General features: G+C 39.2%; 1 protein-coding gene across 1 annotated transcript in view; it reads right to left on the reverse strand.

The window, feature by feature from the left end:
- Positions 1-25535, reverse strand: part of DMD (dystrophin) — a 2524637-nt gene that overhangs the window by 817100 nt on the left and 1682002 nt on the right. Inside the window, exon 49 of the mRNA XM_066577956.1 lies at positions 5122-5223. Within this exon, the coding sequence (XP_066434053.1) occupies positions 5122-5223 (102 nt within the window). The remainder of the gene's footprint in view (positions 1-5121; positions 5224-25535) is intronic.

Below are 25535 nucleotides of genomic sequence, written 5' to 3' on the forward strand. Positions count from 1 at the left end.
GATGACCTTAGAGTATTATAAAGGGCTCTAATGGCACCGGTTTTAGGAGTACTGGTGAAGTTCAAGTTTGGTTTAAGCCAATTTGGAACAAACCAAACGTTTTTCCTAAATTCGGCGTGCTTGACAAATTTTAAAAGGTTCATTCAGGACAGCCACTGAGTCCTAGCTGATTGGCCAAATCACATCATATGAGAAATGAAGCTAAGGCTATGTTCACACAATTAGATTTGCCATAGGCAAATTCAATATGGATCTTTAAAAGAATCTTCAGCAGGATGATCCGTTAACAAGTAATCCGACTTAAAAAAAATCTCTGCAATAGATTTTTATGCATACAGACGGCAAATCATATTCTCCGATGTCGCCAACTTTTTCATCAATATGTGGTTGACGTGTATGCAAGAATTGAAGGTGAAAGATTGCAATATCTATGCTTCAATCAAAAAAGACTTAGAGCAGAGGAATACATTCATCCCAAGGATTCGATCAACTGTGATGGAAACACTTCCAATCTTGGCAAATTAGTGATTCTTCCGTATTTGTTTACTGGAAGCCTACATCACATGCTCGAGTATACAAAAGATGCTATGACATATGTCAGAAATGATGGAAGACCGGACCTGTTTGGTGTCCTTCGACGTAATTATGCGTACGTTCTAATATTGTATTTTCTTACTTAAAATGTCACGGTTTGCATTGCATGCATTCTGTATCGAGTACCCGAGCTAGTTCATTTATATTTAATGCAGACAGTTAGTAGACTCTCTTTAGGATTTGGACATATAATTGACACAAAGATCTTGAAATCCTGAATGTGTAAACATGGAATGAACCAACGTGGGACTGATGTCTGACAGGTAGAATCTGTCACCGCCATCAGGTAAAAAAGAAGTATCCCTTAATATAATATTCTTTTTCTCTTAACATGTGAGTATATAGGTGATGGATGCAGATGCACAGCATTCTTCTAGCCGTCCTTTGGATGTATACGTTTTATCAAACCCTTTTTTTTACACTTTCAGATAACTATGTAAAGCATGACACAGAAAGCATTCATATAGTACAAAGTATACAGACAAGTCACAATTGCATTAGCAAGAAATAAAAGTGATATATTTAACCGTGTACAATAATCATGCTGGTGTTTTCAAAGTAGCTCAGCCTCATCTGGTGTAAGAGATCACTTTATATTGTGAAATCTGGTGACAGATCCGCTTTAAATATTCAGCCTCTGCATATTATGCTATGAGGATATATAGGAACTACATTTTATGAACATTCAGATTTAAGGGGTAATGCCAAAGCAGGATGTAATAATGATGCACTAATAGGGCTACTCACAATTTTCAGGTGATTAGTTGGAAAATGGAATGAAATACATATTTCCTCATAATATAGTGACAACAAAATTCTTTCCTGAAACAGCATCACATGGGGGGGGGGGGGGGATTTATCACATCCTTATTGACATACAACAAGCTCAGCTTGCACAAAAACCTTGTGACTTCTTGACAGCTACATCGCTACATGCCACCTTCTCAGATGTGGCACCTCTGGAACAACACATTTATGTATGAAATGTACCTGAAACTGGAGTAAATTATACCATAAATATATACCAACTTCTACCTGGCATAGATTTCTTTGTAGGTTCATGTAGATTCTGGGATGCACCTAATATATAAAGTCGTGTGCACATCTACATATACTAGGCACATCATTCATCAATGGGATAACGTCAAGACCAGCATTTGAAATGGCAGTCTTAATAAATCGACCTCTATATGTTTAAATGGTCAGTGACATTTCAAACAACTTGTGCTTAAATAATAGCCAATGTGATAACTAGCAAAAGTGAAATCACTTTATTTACCTAAAATAACAGTACTTGCCCAGTAGAAAATAAAATATATGGAGGCAAATACTGATCAAATACAGATGATATATGGTTGTAATGTCATCTCTGGTATTATTGTATCTTGTCACCACCAGAAGCTAGGGGTTTGACAGGGCTTCCATGGAGAAATGCCCCTGTCATGCCCCTAGCTCCCGATTGGTGGAATAAAGGTCCAAGCAGCGTGTGTATGACAGTCAATGGACGCTGCTAGGAGCTTTGCGGCCCTCAATCTCCCCTAGACCGTTTAAAGCGCCAGTGCTATGATCTTCAGAACCTATCGGCCCTCCATTCATTGTGAAGCAGACAGCATTCCCCGCTGTAGCATACCCTTGAGTGGAAGCGCCCCCCCCCCCCTCTCCTCTGGAGGCTGTGCACTGCCTGCGATGCAGACACCATGCCCGCTGCAGGCGTGCATACCCCCAGTTTGAGGCTGCCCACCAGAGAGCAGTGAAGCACCTTCCCTTCTGCCCCCCCCCCCCATCCCGATGTCTGTATTTAAGGCCACTGCACGCTCAATCAGCAGGGAGGGCAGATCAGCAGGGCACACAGACTAACAGCCAGTGGACGGACAGTAGAGCAGGAGGACAGCAGGGAGGCCGCACATAGCAGGAGGACAGCAGCGAAAGCACAGCAGCAGCTGACTGTGAGTGACTGGCGGCGGCTGCACAGTGTACGAGGAGGACACCAGTGAGGCCATAGCATCATGGGTCAGTGACTCACTGCCATCGCCGGCACAATAGAGGACTACTGTGCAGGGAGGGCACAGTGGCAGGGGCCAGTCAGTCCCAGTGAGTCTCAAGTGCTGCACGCAGAGGCAACTTACAGTCAGGCCGGGGAGGAGAGTCACATGGCTGGCCACAAATTCATCCTAGCACCTTCCAGGACCTGCAGTTATTCACCCAATTGGGAGCTAGGGATGTGACAGGGGCATTGTCAAACCACTAGCTTCCGGTGGTGACAAGATACAAGAATACTGTAATCTGTAACACGTTCCTGTTATGGATCCGTATTACAGACGTGTTATGATACACTTGTTTGAAACTGGCCTTACTGACAATTAAGAAACAGAATATGCAGTCTTCTCTGAGCACAGTGTATAGAACACAGCATAATAGCTAAGAGACTCATTTAACCAGCTCTGAGACAACTGAAAATTACAGATATAGCCTGCAGAGGGAAAGAAATGGTGATACATTCAGGATACAATTAATATAAAGGCCAGATATGTTATTTCTCATGTACTCACACACGGTAGCTTATTCTGAAAATTCATCTGAAACTTTAAGTACATACATGGCTACTGACTGAAAAAAAAATCCTAGGGGTTAGACAACCAAAGTATTCCAAACGAAAATTATTCACATTGTTAGCGCAAAATTCGCTATTATAGATATACCGTGCGGTTCCAAATTAAATAATATGTGTACAGGCCTGGAGAGCCTATTCTGAACAAAATATGTAAAAACCGCGGTACATAAGAGTTTTCTTATATATATACTTTGTTCAATATGGGAAGTTCTATGAACAGTAAATACAATCCCAGTTTCTACTTCACATGAGATACTTATCAGTCTGTATATGAGTGAATTAAAACCCCAGTGAGTGTGAATTTGTGTATAAATGAAGGGCCCGTATGAGAGTTTGATTTCGGGGGCACATGATGTAGACGTGTGGTCTTTGAAAGGCTCTCCAGGCCTGTACACATATTATTTAATTTGGAACCGCACGGTATATCTATAATAGCGAATTTTGCGCTAACAAATTTGGAGGCACCGCTGGGATAATGAAGATACAGAGATATGAAGATATTTCATCGTTATCCGGACACAAGGGGACTTCGAAGCAGAGACGGACAGATAATGAGCTCAAACAAGGTAATAAGCTATTCTTGTACCTGTCCCATCTCTCCCTCTCTGCTATGATCCGCCCCAGGCCGGGTGAGTTGAAATATGATAAGTCTGTATCTAAAGAACTATGAAATAGATATACTGTGTTGTTTTTATGTTGTCTGTGAAGAAAATGTCCTGAGTGAAAGAAGGTGTGAGCTATGGGGGTTTATATATTCTCTGTAGAAGTGAATGGTGTGAACAGACTGTGCAGGTTAATAAGGAACAAAGAATGTGTAGTATAACTTGTTAAAAGAAAGCAAAAAGGAAAGTTGATATAAGCAATTTTAGCTGAAGGTTATAGTAGTGAGTAAAGTTGCTGAGAGTGTCCATGCGGTGAGTTTCCATTGTTCAACATGTGGCTGAAGAGGTCTCCCTTTGTTATGTGGGGGGGGGGAGGGGTGCACATGGAGTGCTTGCATTTGCCATGTTGGCATACATCAACTCAAAGGATTTTGGCTTGGAGTAATTGATACCAGACAGCAGAGAGGCCTGTCTAATGGTAGATGTGGGCGCGCCAGAGAAGTCTCCTCCGATTATGGCAGGCCAAGCAGGCTGTTGAGGTTCCACAATGTGGTGCCAAAAATACAGATCTGCGCCATGAGGTGCGGGAGTAGAGAATCTCAATTAATTAAGGATTTTTCCAATTACGACAAGATGGGCAGGGACAAAATTGTAAGTGCTTATTAGTGGTAAGCCAGACCTGTGTCGTGAGTTGTGGGAAAAATCGAAGTATGACTCGCAAGCAAATTCAATGAGATGATGTTTGTAAACATAACTGGACACACAAAAATGGGTGAAGGAAAAAGCAAGTCAATGAGTTAAGGAAAGGTAGAAGGTTTAACAATGAACGGTGATAATAGTTGCTATCTGGAGTGGTGAATATAAGTATGTGGGTGGAAATGGGCATAAGTTGTATTGTGTTTGTCATTGGATAGCCTATTCTGAACAAAATATGTAAAAACCGCGGTACATAAGAGTTTTCTTATATATATACTTTGTTCAATATGGGAAGTTCTATGAACAGTAAATACAATCCCAGTTTCTACTTCACATGAGATACTTATCAGTCTGTATATGAGTGAATTAAAACCCCAGTGAGTGTGAATTTGTGTGTATAAATGAAGGGCCCGTATGAGAGTTTGATTTCGGGGGCACATGATGTAGACGTGTGGTCTTTGAAAGGCTCTCCAGGCCTGTACACATATTATTTAATTTGGAACCGCACGGTATATCTATAATAGCGAATTTTGCGCTAACAACATGAATCAACTACAAATGTTGCCCATATATAAAACTTTTCAAAGAAATAAGAAGACACTCTGCTTTAATATTTACCTTTAAAGGAAAGGTTGTGGATTTATCTGCTTGAAGTTGATACCCCGTAGACAATATGCCTTCCACATGTGGCCTTTTAGCTGCTATAGCATTCTCTGTTTCCTAAAATCAGAAAGAAATATTCAAAATTTAGTAAAAGAGAGTTATTTTAAGTAATATCCATCTAAATGCTGACAGCTTATTAAATACACTGGGGGGGGGGGTTGCAATGATGTCATAAAATGCAGTTTGTAAAAAATGGCACATGTGGCTTGAAAGATGAGGCTTTCAACTAACTATACATAGATATACATACTATAGACAAACTCAGACAGACAGAAAGAAAACGAGAGTGGAGAGTGAAAACGAATCTTGTGTTCTTGAAATCTGACCACCCTGCTGTAACCTTATTGTTTGCTTTCTGTGATTTAAGATGCTGGAGAACCGATTTTAGAACAAATCAAGTCACAGAAGATGTATCACTAGCAATTTTGTACATCTTAATTTGTCACAGAGAAACATTTTAAATACATAAAACATTAACAAACTTTAATAATAGAGTCTTTAAAAAGGCCATTTGCCAGTGGGAAGTAGAAATCATGACAGATTTTGCCTGTCAAGCAGCAATTTTTCCAAAGGTCTTACATAAAATGTGACAGTATATTAGGATTTTGACATTAGCATTAAACTTGTATCCTACATCTGTTTAACTGATCTGAATCTGTCTAAAAAACATTTACTGCCACATGTTTTGCAGTTATTTCAATACAATTTGTATCTTAGAGAAAAAACAAATAAACTTTTTTTGGATGGATCTAAATTCTAGGTAACTGAAGCTTGCACTATATTGCTTGAAATTAATTCTGTCTGCTTGTGTTATTTTTAAGCTCTGTGTTTGCTTGTGGAACTGCAAAGTCAGAGCTCTGTGAAGATGTAGACTCTCTACCCCACCCATTTTACAATGTTTTGACTGTATGCCTGTTTTATATCATCTGCCTCTCAACACTGCCATGTATGTGCGAAAAGTATTATCACTGATATATAACATGCCGAATATGTACAGTTTTGACCGTCTCTGACCACAGATGCCTCTATAGTACTCGTATCGTAGGTTAGCAAGAAAGACAAGGGAAATACAGAATAAACCAATACATGATTGTAGAATCAGACTGCACAGAGTGTTTGTTTGTAGCTTGTAACTATGGAGTATCAGTGGTATCAATCTGGTGCACAACAAACTGTATAGCAGCGGCATGCACTGATTGGTAGGAATTTTTCAGTAAGGCTGAATGCACATGGGCAGAAATTCCATAGCAAGATTCTGTGCAGAATTTCGGCCATTGCACGCTGTCAAAGGATTGCATTGATTTATGCAATGCTATGCAGACAGCCGCAATTTTGATAGCGGAAAACTTGCGCAATAACAAAATTGTAGCATGTCCTATTTCAGTACGAGTCTTGTAGAGGCTCACACTGCCGCGTCATCGCTGACGCCCCGACTCTGCACTGCGCATCTGCGGCTGTGTGTCAGCCGACACATCCGCAGAGCAGAGCGAAGACACTGGACAGGTAAGCCGCCGGTCACTGCAAGCGAATGGGTCATATCCCTGTGCGTGAATCTTGCAGTTGGAATCCGACCCAGCCATCTGCATTCGGTCTAAAGGAGTATTTCCATCATAGCAAGTTATCACCTACCCACAGAGCAGGCAATAGCTTGCTCATTAGTAAGGGTCCAACTCTTGGGACCACCGCGAAACCTGAGAGTATATCCCAGCACATCCTGAAGTTTAAAGTATGCACACCTCCGCTCCATTCTCTTCAATGGGATCATGTTAGAGATAGCGAGCTCAAATGATCAGCTATCTCCTGCAATCCCCACCAGTCAAGAAATTACCCCCTATTCTGTAGATTGGGGATAACTTTCTGTGGTAGGAATACCCCTTTAACACTATTTAAAAAGTTGTAGTCTTTAACGTCAACTAAGTAGGCATTGTCGTGGTCTGGATCAATGCATCCCCAGAGCATAATTAGAAGATTGAAGCAACAGTTGCTGATGTTATTGGTTACAAGAATGAATATGCCACTTACAAAGTATAAAACCGAAAGTAAAAGTTTACTAATAAAGTATAACTTGCAAATAGGGTCAAAATAAGTGGGGCAATCAATACAGAGTCAAGTGTAGGTGCAAACAGCAAACATGCACTCAATAACTTGTGTAGAGGCCAACATGCATGTGATTCTGATAGGAGAGTGAGGATAAGTTCTTGCAGTACTGTGACAGATGCTGTATAACAATAAAGTATGAATGTGAACTAAGCCGAAGGGGGTTCTAAACTTTAAAAATGTAAGTCATTTTTTTAATCATTACAAATGCCAACTTCACATAAAGCAAGTAGGATTTAACCCGGAAATCATTCAAACTGATTGCATTAGTCAATCCATTTTTTGCCAATAAAGCACCCTGATTTTTAAAGAAATAAGAAAACCATCCCAATATCACTGGCCTCTGCTGTGAAGAACCCAGTTTTGTAGCTCATCTCCTCCTTGCTGTGTATTTTGCACTTTTCTTCTGGCCTCCAGATCACATAACCAGCACTCTGTCAACACTCTGTGTCCTGCAATTATTAGGTCAGATTCATGTCAATTGTCATAAAGAAAAACTGTCTTTCTTGCCCACTGCAGCCAATCGGGGAGCAACTTTAATTTCCAATTTTGTTCTTCATAATGAAAGCTGCGCTGTGATTAGCTGCTATCAACAAGACAAACAGTTTCTTTATAATGACAGATGACATAAAGCTGACCCATTAACTGCAGGACAGAGAGTGTTGTCAGAGTGCTATCATGTTACCTGAAGGCCAGAAGAAAAGTGCAGTATACACAACCTGGAGGGAAAAAACTGCAGAACTGGATTCTTTACAGCAGAAATCAGTGATATTGTGATGAGTTCTCAAATAAAAAACCTCTCTAAGTGTTTCATCAAATATCAGACTCCCAGAGTTATATCACTAAGACGAGAATGCAGAGTTACTAATATACACCTTATTTTTGTCTTCTCATCACCTAAGTGCTGTGGAAATATAAATATTTTGCTTATACTGTACTTGTCTTGGTAGCGCCAAATGATTAACACTGCATGAGCATCCTGCCACGTGACCTCCACCAAGTAGAACACATTCATAAGAGTGCAAGCCACATAATAGGAAATGAAATCTATGCAAAGAAGAGTTAATTTATTATATTTACAATTATTATTAATTTACTTATACTCAGATTATGTGCAGTCTATTTTATTAAATGTCATCAGTTTCCATTTAAAGCTTACCAAATTACATTTTCATAAGTTTAACACTTCTCACCCCTCATCAATGTGTTAGCAATTATGACAGAAGAAACTATATTAAAAAGCACAGGTGTCTCATAGGACAGAACTCGTATGTTGTGTCAAGGTGTATGAGGAATTGCAGAAATTAATAATCCCCATTGGTTAAGTTCTCTGATAAAAACCAACAATTTCTGCAGATATTTAAAGATGCTAATTAAGGTGACGTCGTCTCAGGATCACAATCCGCGATCCTGAGACACTATCTCTTTGGTGTCTCACAGATACGGCACAAGAAGTAAAGAAGGTCTTGCCCAAGCACAGCCTTCAAAGGATATCAAAACTGGAGGTTCAACTCTATTAGGAGCTTTTACGGCTTTGAACCTCTTCAGATGCAATTGAAATCATATACATGTATTTTAAATAGTAATGAAAAGCCACAAAATGTCTACAGAGGAGGAACAATGTGAGAGGAGCTATGTAAATATGGTATCAAAGGTTACCTTCCATTAGTACATTAAAAAATATGTGCAACAACAAAGTAAACCTAGTTAATTCTATGTTGATTGAATTTCTAAAGAGAAACAAGTATATAAGAAAATGTGCAATCGTATGGATCTTTTGTTAATATACATTAGATTATAAACAAAATAACTGTATAGAAATGTATACATTAACCCTTTGCAGTCCAATTTTGGATTCAGGGTTTCCTAGGGAGTTTTATCGTTCTGCCATTATACAATGGCGCCATCTGCTGGCTAGAGCCAGTACTGTGGTATGGGACATGCTGGAGAGGCTCCCGACAACAGAGCAGCCAGTAATATGCAGTAAGAATACCCTGCCAGATGTCTTCCAACATCAGAGCTGTACAGCCTTCAATCCGAATGTCTTCAGACGTCAGACAGTGGATTGGAGAGGGTTAAGGGCACGCTCATACGCAGCAGAAATGACGCAGACCCCCAGCAGCAGAAAACTCCAAAAAGGAACTCCGCAAAAGAAGCAGAGCCAAAACCCACACCACTGGTATGGACCCCGACCCAAAACTGACCATGCACCTACAGCCAACCCCGGCAGGCATAGTGCTAGCCCCACCCTTAAAATCCCTACACCATCAGCATAGCCCCCCAGGCAACTTCTATACATTCATAATAATAAATAAAAACATACAGAATAGCACATGCAACTTCATATAAAGCAAGTTAGGTTTAACTCTGGAATTCTTGAAGCTAAGCACATTAGTCAATCAGTAGTACAGTATTGCCATAAACAGTACATCTATTATATTAATACAATAGATTGCTTGCTCCAGATTCTATTGTCTTCTTGTACAGCATCTATTATTAGAAAACAGATTTGAATGTAAATTAGGGTGCAGCTTCCCCTTTAGTTGAATTCATATAAACAACTAGTTTTTATGGTAAAACATTTAGGTACTTTACAGGTAAAGGAGTTAAAGGGGTTATGCAGGAAGCATCACCTGAATACACCTGGATCATAGCGGAAACCCCTTTAACACACCGAAAGAGATTTACTAAACCAAATGTGAAAGAAATTAATTGCCAAAAAACTAGGGTATGTGCTTTGCACCATGTTTATTATGTGTTTTAGACATTTTTCCCACTCATCCAGGGTGTGTGGTTTAGCAAGTTGGGCTAAATTTGTACTAATATGTTGGTGCAAAATGGTGGCAGAAAGTAAGCCAACTAATAGATTGTGTAAAAGTTAGACAAAAGTGTCTAAAGATGCTCTAAATTTGCCATCTAGCATGAGCCACTGTGATAAATTTGGCTCGCTTTTAGACTGCTTTGTCTTACACTGTCTAAAGGCGCCCATAAACCTTTAAGAATTGTCAGCCGAATTCTCATTACCCCACGAGGCATTTCTTCCAACTTCCCCATGTACGTGAACATACATTTTGACCAAGTGTTCACGTGTTTTCAATTCCAAGAGGAAGGCAAGCTTGTGCTCGGCATCTCCAGAGAGAGCAAAAGGATCAGGCATTGTAAATCAACCCGATCCTCATGCTGCATTCACACATGGGGTTTTGGATGCATTTTTGCTGCATTGGTGAACCACAGCAAAAAAAAGCATCCAAAAAAGCATGTGTTTTTTTTTTTTTTAAATGACACATGTCAACTCAGCCTTAAATGTTAATTGACCCTTCCTGTGATGTTGGCCCTAGTATTTGTGGGTGTTTCACATATAGAATTTAAATTATGAGCTTTATTGGGGCAGAGGCTGAAGCGAATAGAAATCTCTGCAATGTAAAAGCGTACCTGAGTTTTTGATAAGTTTTCTAATACATAACATGTTCTCCTTACCCACTCATTTGCTTCTCTTTGCACCCTGTTTCATGCTTTTAATTTCTGATTTTCAGGTAGTCCTCGCCATTTTTCTACTGCCCTGCTGTTTGGACTTCACTAACAGGCAGAGTGCATGTAGCAAACTTAGCATTTTATCAGTAGTTTATTGTCCTGTACTTCCTTTCCCTCCCTTCCTATGCTACATTGCACAGTCTTTGGTCCAATTACCCCTCTGCTTTTCCAGAATGATTTAAGTTTTCAGAGACTTTCTGAATGGTTAGTAAAACCAAAATAATGAGTACACACATGCTATAACAGAAGGAGAGGCAGAGGAAGTGGAGACTACAGATACTGCATCAGCAGATCTGCGAGCTGTGTGAGTGCAAATAGCCCCTCTCCCGTTCCCTAGCATTCCTGTTATTACAGAAGCTTAATATCTAGCAATAGGCAATGGATTTCTTAGGGGATAGTAGACCCCCAGTGGCCGCTACATCAAACTTGATTTACTGTTCTGAAACAACATTTTTAATGAAACTATATTACGAAATTGATGAGGCACACTCACATGAGCATTACAGGAAAGTTATCTGAAAAGTTAGCGCCTCTTTAAATTCATGAATTAGTTCTAACAATGCATGGACTCTGTCACATTGTGGTTTTAGAGCTGCATCCTCCATGCTTTTTCCAACAGGCATATATCAGATCATGTGGAAAGCTTATCTTCCTTGATATACTGGGGAGCTTTATTCTGTTTGTGATTCCAAATGCAATTGATCGTGGTATTTCTATGGCAATGTGACCTCCGTTGTTAGAATGCTTGTGTTCATTTTTTCTTTGCAAGGTCAATAACAACATAGTGCAACACTTGCCTAATGCTGTACATGGCTATATTATATCCATAAGGCAAATATTGAATTTTCTTCTTTTTGTCGAGAGAACATTTTATTCTTTAAAAATAGGAAAAACAAAACTCCCTTCCAAGAAATAAAATGGAAATGGAAAGAGTTAAAGTTAAACTCTGGATTCATCTGTCAGTCACCTATATAGAAATTAAGGCTGATAGATAGAAAACAAAACATTGTGCATGCAGTTACTTTTTCTCATTTCAATCATGCTGGGGAATTTTCTTTTATTTATCAACAATTAGGTTTACCAGACCCTATCCACACACCTAATTCCCAGTCTAAGTGCAAACTGTCAGGTCTATAATGAAGTGATTGACAAGAGAAGAAAACCTATAAAACCTTGCAATGAAAGCATTTAACTGAGTATTCTCCTCTGTCCTTCACCCCAATACCTGCTTATATGATTCAGTATTTTGGGCAATTTGATTCATTTCAATATCTATTGCCAAGCTTAAATATGTGGGAAGTATTGTAAATGTTTCCTCTGTCAGAATCTAAGTTAGGCCACTCTCAGACGAGCTTATTTTTAGTCCATATTTGGTCCATGTTTTTGTGGACTGTGGTATGGAGCTCATGAAAATCTGTATACCTATTTACATGACAACATTTTTATGGCCATGTTTTAAAAACGTAGCATGCATTACGTTTGTCTGCTTTTCCCCGTGTATTTGCATAAATTGGCATTATTTTCTATTGGGCAGATATTGGGCATGTCCCCAGTAGAAAATAAAACCAATGACAGCAAATATAGAGGCAAACCCAAATCAAGCATTGATGTAATCTGTAACATGTCCATTAAGTTGCCCAAAAATCTCAACTTTCGACTACAAAGCAAGACACCCTCTACTTTTTTCCTTTTAACAAACCTTTATTTGGATCAGAGCTTCAGGCTCTTATGTCTACAACAAGGTTGTGGTCAAAGACCATGAATTTTTAGGCTTTTTACTAATGACGAAGAGGAAAAACAACTGTTGCTTCAAGTCGTGGAAGAAATCACAAGACTGTTCCAACACAAATCCCAAAGAAATCTGCTGTCCGGTCCTTCAGCTCTGACTGACCAGTATTTGTGTCGGAATTTTGACTATTTTCATGTATTTAGAGGTATTTTTGTAGGAATAGCACAAATGTGACGATTGTCAGGACGGATGCCGTTGTCAATACGTAAGGTTTTAAAGTATAGTGGTTGTATTTCAAAAGCAAATTGTTATTAATGCTGTGGGCTGCGTAATTGGAAACCTTGATCTTAAGCGCCATTTCTCATAATATACATCAGTTTTGCACACCATCTTGCCGTTGATATTTAAAGCTAAAACTTTACCCCAACATTACTATTAGCAGATGTAACAAATTGGGAAGGTATCTTACTGCATAGCTGCCACTTTATTTTTTGCCAAATCTCTATGGGCCACCCCAACGTCCATATTATGGATCAGTATTACGAATGTGTTACAATACAATCATGTGAAACCGGCCTAAAAAACCGGCTCCCCCCGACCATTCTGCAATGATGATTGCAGAATGCCCGCGGGACGGACGGCTTGCATTGACTTCAATGGAAGCCGGCCGTGCGTAGCCCACACAAAATCGCAGCATGCCGCAATTTTTTTACCTACAAGCGGAACATCGCAATCGATTTCCACTCGTGGACAGGAAATTGCGTATTGTTATAGCACGCTATTGGTTGGATTTGCTGCAGAATCCGGTGATGGACGCTGGCTCCGAATTGTGCAATGCAAATCCGCCCTGGTACATGCGGCCTTAGTAAAATCCATTACATTGGGAGCTATGCTTTCAATTCCAAGCCAAGCCACCACACAATGTAAGGAACCATCTGCTTCCTGGTCCATACAGTGTGACAGGGCCCGGTAACCAGCTGATCGCCTGGAGCCCCGAGAGCTGGCATACTACTTTAAGAGAAACAAGAGAAGATGTTTAATAATGAAGAGAATGATCTATAAAGAATAACTTTGGACCAGATCTGATAGAATATATAATCCTATCAGCAAACAGCATGTCATAGAGAGAAGAGCTGAGCAGATTGGTGTATAGATCTGTGAGAATAGATTTAAAGCGACTTGTATTTTAGTGAACTTACTTTTTTCTGATTCTTGGCTAAGGGGTCCAGTAGGCGGCCCTAACAGTGATTGACAGTAATCTCTGTATGCAAACTCATACAGGGAGTATGTGTAAGAGCTATACCCCGTGCAGCAGACAAACAAAACATAAACTGAGACATATTTTAATTTCAGCATGGAATTTCTCTACAGATAGCGAAGCAACATCTATGTCTGTCTAGGGAAACCCCAGTGATACAGTGTAAGAAGGCCTACTGTAGAATATGCTACTGCAGATCGAACAGCATGTCCAATGTGATAAATTTGCTTTAAAGGTGTTTAGCCCCTTAAGGATGCTGCCATTTTTTTTCCATTTTAGTTTTTTTCTCAGCCCGTTTAAAAAACCATAATTCTTTTATTTATCCATCAATGTAGTTGTCTGAGAAATTGTTTTTTGCGGGACGAGTTGTATTGTTCAATGATACTATTTATTGTACCATATAATGTACTGAAAAACTTTTTAAAAATTATAAGCGGAGTAAAATTAAAAAAAAACTTTTGCGATTTTTCGGTGCGTTTCGATTCTACGGTGCACAAACTGCAACAAAAATGACCTGATAACCTCATTTTATGGGTCAATACGATTACTACGATACCAAGCTTGTATAGTTTTTTAAATATTTTTAAAAAAAATTTCTGCCACCATCTTCTGACAACTCAATCTTTGTGGGATGTACTATATTTTTTATTGGTACAATTTAGTAGTACATGCAACTTTTTGATCGCTTTTTATTACATATTTCTTGGAGACGGTGTGACCAAAAATGCTCAATTCTTGTGGTGTTTCATTTTTGTTTTCTGAGGACGTTCACTGTGCAGGACAAATAGTGCGTTACTTTGATAAATCATACTTTTATAGACGCAGTGATGCCAAATATGTTTTCTGGTTTTATTATTTTATTTTAAATATGGCAAAAGGTTTTTTTTCAAACTTTTATTGCCTTTTTAATAATTAAGAAAACTTTTTAAAACTGATTTTTACATTTTTTTCCCCATAAGGGACAAGAACTTGCGATGGTTTGATCGCTCCTGCGATATGATGTAATGATCTAACAGGCAATCTATCAAGCCATGCCACAGTTAACATGCACTGGCAGCCCTGAGGCCTTTCAGAAGGCCACCGGCTGCCATGGTAACTGCAAGGCAACTTGCGATCTTATCGCGGTGGGCAATGTGGGACCTCTTTGATGACCTCTTCTTTGTGAACCACTGACAAATTCCAGCATATTGATTCTGTACTAAATAATTCTGCGTTGCCTACGATATTTCTAATGTCAGATCTGAATGACACAAACTTCGTCGGTTGAAAAACCTGCTATCTTAAAGTGCTTTTACGAGACAGAGAAAATAACCTTTATAAGAAAGCTGTCAATTGCTTTTTAATAGGAAGAAAAAATATATATATTTTTGACTCCAAAATAGCAGCCAGAATAAAGTCTTGGAACAATGATCCGTCTTAAACAATCTCCTACTACTATATTTTATAAGAGATATGCAGACGCACTTTATTCATGCAACATATAAATCACACTGGGGGTTATTTACTACTAAAAATTCAACTGTCAAACATATTTTTAGCCACATTTACAATGTGTTTTACACCCTTTCGGAAAACTTTTTTGCTGTGTCTGACAAAGAGACATTCCTTTGTAAAAGGGGGCATGGACTAAACTGCACCAAAATTGTCCCAAAGTCTTGGGGCAATTTTTACCATAAACTAAGCCAACCAAAAAGTGATTTAAACTTAGAATAGACAGTCTTAAAATTCTACAGATTTACCATTCAGCTCATAGGATAAATCTGGCACATTTTAAGACTGTCTTGTCTATGTTTGCAGTGTCTATTAGGCCGAAGTCAGATGAGTGTGTTTTTTTGCGCGCCTATGTGCTTGAATGGAATGCGCTGCTTGCATAAGTGGAAAACACGTGAACGAGACAAAGTTTCATATGCACAGCGTATGAAACTTTGTCGTTCACTGGAGCATCTGTGCTTGGTGAAACACAGCTGCTCCACGAAGGTCCCCTCATCACTAAACACTGTGACAGCACTGTCACAGTGTTCAGTGATGGTGGGATTCCCCAAGGGGATGATAGAATCCCTTGCCACAGCTGTCACAGTTTCAAAGTTCACAGCTGTGGCAGAGGAGCGTGATGCTATGCCATTGCTTTCAATGGGGTGGCGCTGCTGCCACCCCATTAAAAGCAATGGGAAGAAGGCAACCTCCGCAGGGATTTTCAGGGAAGGGCTTGAAATAGAAGCTTGAAAATAACACATAGCTACATGAAAAGATCATTTTAAAAAATACATCATGCTGTGATTGGTCCCTGCACTCAGCCAATCAGAGGCAGAGCTTCCAGGAGGTGGGGATTTGGTGGGGATTTTTTAATCCCCGGCCAGAAGAAATGAGGAACAGTGCCGGGTAGAGAACAAGCGCCAAAGCCGCCGGACAGTGCCTTTAGGTGATGTATTTTTTAAATAATTTTTATAATTTTTTCACGCAGATAGTGATTATTTTCGGGGTAGGGCTTAGATTTTAAGCCCTTCCCCGAAAATCCCTGCGGGGGTTGCCTTCAGGATGGCAGCAGCGTCGGCCCCATTGAAAGTAATTGGATAGCATTGGACTCCTCTGCCATGGCTGTGGCAGGTGAAACTTTCATCCCAGCGGGGAGTCCCATCAGTGCTGTCACAGTGTTCAGTGATGAATGGACTCCCCACGGGGATTAACTGAACTCTCAGGGAGTCTCCTCATCCCTGTGAGCATTAAGGAGTTAACAGCTGGATATTTACCAACCTGTTAACATCTCCTAAATTAGTACAGGGATACAAAACTGTGACAGCATGTAACACATTGAGAAAGATATATCACAAGTAGTGCAATGGAAGTGCAGAGATGTTGTTGAACGCAACCAATCAGCTTTCAGTTTAAAATGAAACTGCAACCTACAACTCACAGTATTGTCCCCATTTTACCACACAGAAGGGGGCATGGGGTTCTAGTCTTCAAAAGTGCAATCTAAGTGGAGCTTCACACCTGAGTCTCTTACAATGTATATTACTATGTATATACTAGTTGCTTATACTGTCTATAAGGTAATATTTTTGAACTCTCAAGACAGCCCCACTTTTCTACATTATTGTTGTACACGGATGTGATATTATTTAAAAATAAAAAGATAAGTGTGTTAAATTTAGCATAAATACTCATTTAAGCCCATTTATTTCTAATTTATGAGTAATTATAATTGGAATGTCTCAATATGAAGCAATTCATGTATTAACAAATGTTCTGTCTGCAAATTTATGCAAAAACAGGCTAATTAAAATGAATTTAGGAGAGTACAGTGCGCTCTCATTATCGTAGAATGAAATTGAAAGTGAATATTTTATATACGAAGTAAACCCTAGTTTCTTATTATATTTTTTGGCATTATAGCCAAACTGTTATAGCGGTAAATATTTTTAATTCATGCATAAGATCTGAATTCCATTTTTTGTTCGCTAGCATAAATATTTAAATTAGTTTGAATGGTGTAGGCTCAAAGTAATTTGGAGGTATACTTAAGGGGAAAACAGGTCCTGAACATACTGTATTTCCTCCTTCTTTCATCTTGCTGCATTATAATAGAAGGTTTCCTCATTGCTTTACCTACAATGGAGACCAATGTAAGCCCCTCCTCTCTAAACACTGTACTAGCATCACAGAGACAGCTAGAAGGTGAAGTACCAGAGTTCATGTGCAAGAGTTCCACAAAACTCTTTTATAGGAACCTATTTTTAACATTTTTTGCAGACAGACGAAACAAGTGTTCTCTAATATTTTCATATTCATTTCCAGGCTTAATGCCTCTTGCTATTTCTTTTGTTATAACAGAAAAGTGAAACAGTAGTATGAAGTTATTCATATATACTTGTGCTATTTTGTACTCTTATTTTCTGCTAGAGAACACGTCTGTTCTGCAATATTTATTTTCCAGATTATTGATGTAAAAATCTCACATCTATGTTATCTACTTACATAATTATCAGATCTATCTATCTCATATCTATCCGTCTATCTATCTCATATCTATCCGTCTATCTATCTATCTCATATCTATCTGACAGATATGAGAGAGATAGATAGATAGATAGATAGATATGAGATTGACAGATATGAGAGAGATAGATAGATAGACAATCTCATATCTATCTATCTATCTATCTATCTATCTCATATCTATCTATCCATCATCTATCATTCTATCCATCTATCTCATATCTATCTATCTATCTCTCATATCTATCTATCTCATATCTATCTATCTATCTATCTATCTATCTATCTATCTATCTATCTATCTATCCATCCATCATCTATCACACTATCTATCTATCTCATATCTATCTATCTATCTATCTATCTATCTATCTATCTATCTATCTATCTAGTCACTTCACAAGGGTACTGTCTCTCGTGGTGCAGAACACCAAGTTGACACAAGGAAGGTAAAGACACACAGTCAGGTCAGGATACAGTTGTGATGAGGCTACACGCTGCATCAAGTCCATTATTCATTGTTTTCTATTGTAGGCCTGATTTTGATGTGCCGCACAGATGGAACTCAGCTGATGTACTGATTTTGTCAGCTGTGGAATGAGCATGTGGCCATACATTTCTTTCTGTCTTCATACTTTCTGTTGTATTTTGTGCAGGAAGTATGCCTCAAATTACTGTATGCACATGTAATCCAACTGTAACTGATTATTAGACTGAGTAATATATTACAGTAGAAACTAGTGCAATGTATGTAGTCTTTAAATATACAGTAAAAGATCGCATTGTAACTGCAGGGACTTAAGGCCCTTTTACACGCAACGATTATTGCTTAAAATTTGTCCAAACGGCTAAAAATGATCGATAATCGTTACATGTAAATCCGGGCATTGTGCACTTTTTATTTGAGTGATGGATTTGAGCCTGCATAAAATCCATCATTCAGTTGCTGAAAGAAAGAGCAAATTCGTTCCATTTGAATGAATTTTGCTCATCTTTCAAAAGACTACAGGAGAACGGTGTACTGATTGTGTTTTGCTTTGCATACATAATCACTACACTGTGTACTCTGCCAGGAATAGAACAATGGAATCCACCTGCAGATGTTTGCTCAGCTGGGCGTGTGTTTAATACAAGCAACTCATGGAGGAAAATAAATATGATTAAAGGTCCTCTTACATGCAAATGAAAATGATTAAAACCATTAACACTTAATGCAAATACATCACTAAATCTTTCAATCTTTAGCCCCTTTGAAAAATTATCTTGGCGTGTAAAAGGACCCTTAGTAATGAAAGCTGCATGCAGTCAACCACATATGGTTTTTGATCACATCCAACCATATCTTGGCCATACCATATGTCCTTACCCTCAAAGGCCATTCAGTGCCCCTTTGGGAAATAAGCATATGGGAGATGGTATAATGCCTCTGCAGTGCCACTTATTGGAAGGCAGCTTCCCTGTAAGTCAATGTACAATCTTCTAACAGGTCTTGCACCTTGATTCACAGCCCCATATCGCACTTGCCCATGTAAAGTTAGCCTAAGGATATAAGTTAAACCAGAATTTTCTCTGTAGGGAAAATACACTTTTTCTTTATTAATGTATCCTTGGTCATGTTGTAAGGCCTGTTTTCTATTGATGGTGCTGCAGAGACATTATACTCTCTCAGAATTTCATGCTGTATCCTTTTTGGTTAACATAGGTTTAACTGTATATCACACATGGCCTACAAATAAAGCACTTTTTCTGCTGTTAAAGGGGTATTCTGGGACTTTGTTTACTTTCTCTATTCATGACTGCCAGGTCATCATAAGCTGATCGGTGAGGACCTACCTTTCGGATCGCCACTAATCTGTTAATTGCCTGCTGTTACTTTGGTCAGCATAGAAAGCATAAGGCACTGACCATAGCACAGTGGCCTAGGTTGGTACTACAGTGCAGCTCCCATTGAATTCAATCAATGAGGTCCTTGCCGTTCATCTATTGTTGACAGTCCAGGAACACCCCTTTAAGTTGGATTTCTGTGCCACTACATTTATATAACAAAGATGCCACAGCGGCAGATAAATACTTAGTCTACAGATCCTGATAGATACTTTCAGCATGCTGCTGCATCCAACAGACAAAAAAGTGTAGCAGGTGATATCCAGAATAAATTAAATCACTAGTAAGGGCATAATGTGATTGTTCCCAGCAAGAGAAACCGCGTAATCTTGTAGATATGATACCTTTTAATGGCTAGCAAAAATACATCATGTTAATGCAAGCTTTCAAACATACGCAGGGTTCTGCTTCAGGCTAAAATGAAATAGATCCGCAGAGGCATCCATATTTATACAAACATACATATGTCAGGGCACAGTCATGGATGTGATTAATTTGCACTTAAAAGAATACACAACAGAAATACAAACATCTTTAAAAAGACACTGATAAAGATGTGAAGGTTTTATGGTCCCTGAATTAGTGTTAGCAGGTCACCTGATAAGCAGTGTTATCTGTGCTATAGATTCCTCATACCTCTCAGTCACGCATGAACCCTCTTGAATAATTTAACCCTGTGTTGAAAGTGTCAAAAGTTGTTTTAAATTTATATTCCCAAATTCTTCTATGGTTTGTGATTTAATATTGCCTTTCAGTATAATAACTTTCATATCTTCTATGTCGTGTCCGTGACTAGAAAAGTGCTCTGCCACAGGTAATTCTGTCTCTCTCTGTGTAATTGTGTGGTGGTGAGACCTCATCCTGGCTTTAAGTTTTTGTCCTGTTTCTCCAACATAAAGGCCCCCAACAGAACATTTACTGCACAGGATCAGATACACAAAATCGGATGTGGAATATGTGATTGTTCCCGGGATCTTATAGTTCTGCTATGTGTTGAGGATTTGTATCCTGTCCGTGTCACATGTACTGACCACAGACAGGATACAAATCCCCAACACACAGCAGGACTCTCCCAAAAATTTATTTAGCTGTACCAGTTATCTGGAATGTGCTACCTAGGACAACCAGAATAATTCCCAATGCTCACAGTTTTAAGCTTGCCCTATAAACACATCTTTTTAGGGAGATAAGTCCCATTCCCTGATCTAATTCTTCTCCATCTGCTCTTGTATATTTCCTCTCAGAACCCAATCACTTCATCCTATTGCATTTCCTTCACCTTTTATACCTTAATGCACTTTACATCTGTACATATATAGATATTGTCTGTGACCAACTCATACAACTTTATGTATAGTACCTTATTTATCTAAAAGATGGCTGGACCATTGTGAAGAACAAGCACTTGTATCTTTTGTGTCATCCCAATTTCATCATAGTCTGTAAGATTTTGCCAGCGGGGCCTTCATTCCTATTGTTTCCAAACAATTCCAAATTGTTTATTAGTTTAATACTCTATGTAATGTCTGATTTTGTCTGTTCAGGTTCCTCTGATTTGTAAAGTGCTGCAGAATATTTTGACACTTATTAAATAAAGAATATTATTATAGCTCATGATCATTGACGGATTCTAGCAGTCCACCTCCAGTGATCAGGTGCTCTGTTGCTTTTGTGGCTTATGTTTGATATGGCTGGTTCACAGATCATAGTAATTATAATAGGCTGTCATTCTTGCACAATTATATATTAGGATAATTTGCTTCTCTAACTGCTCTTTTATGAAGTGCTAATTACAAACATTCAATTTATTTAAATCCAGTATAAATCACTAATGGGATTCTGAAAAAGAGAAGTGTACTATGTTCTGATGTTTGCATCTACTTTGGGGGATTTTTTTTTGATTTTCATATCAGTTTATACATTAAAAATACTTGAAATGTCCCAGGTTTCACATTGCCCAGTATAACAGACACTAAAGGCTAATGATTCATGATTGCTGTAGCCTTCTTGCCAGATTTACTGTATAGATTGGGTGAATGTGAGCAGGGTCATTTCATTGTCATCAGAAGGTTGAGCGTTCATGATAGTTTGTTTGCATTGTAACAAAATATAAATATATAGATGTAATGGCACAGAAATCCAACTTAAGGGCTCAGTCAAAAGGTTTTTTTTCACGCATGTATAGGCGCATTTTAAAAACAGCTCTATTAGAACCAATGCTTTCCAATGAAAGTGGTCCGTTTTTAGAAGCACTTAAAATTCACATCTGCAAAAGATAGGACATGTGAATGCAAATGAACCCGGTCACGTGATTTTTTTCCCGTGCCAATACATGCGTGAGCCCTAAATGGGTATTCCTGGTCTTTGTTTCTTTTTTCCTATTGATGACCTGTCTGTCAAGAATAGATGATCGGCAAAGACCACATCGATTAAATTAAATAGGAGCTGCACGGTAGTATCAACCTGGGCCGTTCCGCTATGGTCAGCGCCTCATGCTTCCTATGCTGACCAAAAGTAACAGCAGGGAATTAGCAGATCAGTGGGGATCTGAAAGGTAGGTCCCCACCGATCAGCTAATGATGACCGGGCGGTCATGAATAGAGAACGTTAGAGGCCTAAACGCACCGATCAGCTAATGATTACCTGGCGGTCATGAATAGAGAGAGTTAGAGGCCTAATTGCGGCAAGATAATACTATGAATAATATACACAGATATGGTTCTGTATATATCTCTCTTGTCACTCCCTGGTTTATGAACATTAAGAACATACTCCATATTTTTATTTAGACGGGAATCTTCTATAACATTTCTCAGTGAATTAACTCCTAATCATTGCAGCTCCAAAGTACATTTGGGAGAGCACATGACGAGTGTCCTGGTATGAGTTTACCCTGCTCTGAATTATGTAGTGGTATAGCATGGAGAGTTTAAGAATTATAACACAGCATCTACCAGTGCTATGCAACAATGGCTCTCTCTCAGCTTAGCTCAACGTTGCAGTTTATTTAAGGCCTTCTACAACAGTAAAGGCCCTTTTACACGGGACAATTATCGTTCTGGTCATTGAAAACCCTGTGCTCCCGCGGTGTTTTGAACGATAATTATCCCATGTAAAAGCATGCAGAAAATGGATAATTAGATGAGAATCATCCAGTCGTTCAGTTTTAATCATGCTTAAAATTCTGAACAATGATCCAATGATCGTTCGGGGTAAACAGCAGCCGTTCAGTATTGAACGGCCGCTGCTTACAGTAAATGGAGAGGAGCAGGGAAGAGTGGGGAGAGAACTCTCCTTCAGCCATCCCGCCTCCCTGATGACCGCGCTGTGAGCGATCCAGAGATGCTTGCTCCTGTGTAACAACATAGGAGCGTGTATATGGGGACGAGTATCGGGCATCATTTGCCTGACACTCGTTACGTGTAAAAGGGCCTTATGGCTTAAAAGTGTCATAACATGGTATTACGAATAATCATGGAGTGAACAGGGCATTGCCCCCAATCATTGCACACAGTTCACTTTCATCACAAGTACATTATGTTAGAGGAAGTTATCCATTTATGGTGTTAGTACACAAATAAGCTATTACATTCTAAATTCTTAGTTAACTGGTAAGAGCTGGCTCACACTACTATATTCTTCTTCTTCGTAACACCTAGTAACCTTCTACAATGTGTTCGAATAACCTTGATGCAGAAAATTGAATAGAAATATAAACTATCATATAACTATTATAACTATTGCTATATCACTCCCACCAACAGTTAAAATAACAAACGAGCAAAAAAAAAAAAAAATCACATTATTTCTGTAATACAAATTTTTAACTAATCAGTGAAACTAAAATTAAACACATGAGACATTCCCTTTAATATGCTCCATTCTGCTTGTTGTGTGGCAAGTGAATCTAGTCACCTTAGATATAACCACTGATGTTTTTATGTTTTTGGTTTTTTTTATTTGCTATCCGGATAAATGTCTTTAAGGAAAAAGTCTTGGCAAAGCAGCCATGCAAATACTTAAGTGACATCTTTGAAGAACTTTCCTTATACTTTAGTTACAAATCTTTAATTTTTAATCATTGTGTCAAATGAATAATAGTCTCTGACAGCTTTAACTTTTAATTTCTAGCAAATCATTTGGTTTTCCTTTAGTATCAGTTAATAATGAGTGCATGAGTTCTTCTAAACATAACTGTAGGGTGTTGATTAATCAGTGCTTCACATTAGCAGTACTTCCCTTGATAGTCATTTAAAAGTCATTTCTGCATATTGATCTGAATTTAAAAGCACAGGGGGAAATTTACTAAGACTGGTGTTTCATAAGCAGGTCTTAAACCAAAGTATGTTAGAGTAAAATGCGCTAAATTTATTGAGAACCACATGCCTCATCATAAATATGCCACATTTTTGGCTGTATCTGCACCGGAAATTGAAATCTATGCAAGCTATGAGCGGCCATAAATTTTCACTATAATTTACTGCTATTTATAGTGTAAATCCATTGGACTGACAGTGGACCCTCCCTTCCACTTCACCCTGAGCACTCTTCCTTCCAAAAATTGTGAGAGTTGCTAATCTTAGTGCAAATATAAGGTGTGTCAATGTATGCTACTGTTCTACAGCACAAAACTTGTCAAGATCAGCAGACGTACATCCACTGAACCACAGTGGGATTCGGCTTTGGCCAAATCCTGAGACGAAACCTGAAGTACCGCAGTCTTCACCCTTTATTTCCACCAGTTAGGATGTGGGCTTTGCTGTGTGGTACCCAGGTCATTATTCAGGAAGTGATCCCAGTATTGTGGCAGCTGACACTACTTAGGGTCTAGATGTGGTATCTAAGAAAATGAACGGGAGAGCAATTAGGCAGTCCTGGTTGGGGCAAGTGACACACTTCAGCATGAGGGACAAACCAGAGGCTGGGTTACGGAGAACACCTTCAGTATGGTACATCAGAACAGAGGCCAGGACAGCCAGCGGACAGTAGTGTAGTCAGTCGAGGGTCAGGAGCAGAGATGAAAGCGAAGTCAGGGAAAGCCAATACCAGAAAACCAGAGAATCAGAACAAACTTGATAGCACTGTGAGCATGACCAAAATATGCAGGCACCCACCACAGAGAGAAGACGCCTGATTTAGCTAAATATCATATATGGTTGGAGGGGGAATACTTTGTTTGAGCACACTGACCGTGTAAGAGCACGGCTGTAAGTGTACGTGCTCTCCAAGCCGCTGTGAAAGCCAGTGTAGATGACAGTGCCCGGAGTATGCCAGGAATAGTGTTACGTCTGACCCAGAGGTAATGATTGCGGCAAATATATACACACTCAATATAAATGCAGATAATACAAAAACAGAAAAAGAGACACAATATGGAGAATCTAACCATGAACCTTCCAATGGGTGAAGACTAGAGTTGAGCGAACACACTCTGTCGAGCTTGATGCTTGTTCGAGTATTAGCGTACTCGATGGTGCTCATTACTTGAACGAGCATCGAGCCAAGTTCGACCCCGCCCCAGTTTTGGCTCCTCCCCTCTGTGACGTGCCTGTCTTGGCCCCCCCCCCCCCCCCGCTGCGACGCAGCGCGCGTTGATGGCAAATTTTCTGTCTGGCAGGCAGGGGAGAGAAAGAGAGAGAGAGAGAGAGAGAGAGAGGGAAAAAGCTCGGAACCCAGCATCCCACATACAAAAATGCTCGAGTCTCCCATTGCAGTCAAAGGGGTTCGTTACTCGAGTAGAGCTCTCGAATTTTACGTAAAGCTCGACTCGAATAATGCAGACCGAAGCATTTGGGTGCTCGCTCATCTCTAGTGAAGACCCTATCTATCAGTGGAGCATTTGCCCTGATAAGGACGAGCCTGACTTTCCCTAGA

The sequence above is a fragment of the Eleutherodactylus coqui genome, chromosome 1, assembly GCF_035609145.1.
Source record: "Eleutherodactylus coqui strain aEleCoq1 chromosome 1, aEleCoq1.hap1, whole genome shotgun sequence".
Classification (NCBI taxonomy): domain Eukaryota; kingdom Metazoa; phylum Chordata; class Amphibia; order Anura; family Eleutherodactylidae; genus Eleutherodactylus; species Eleutherodactylus coqui.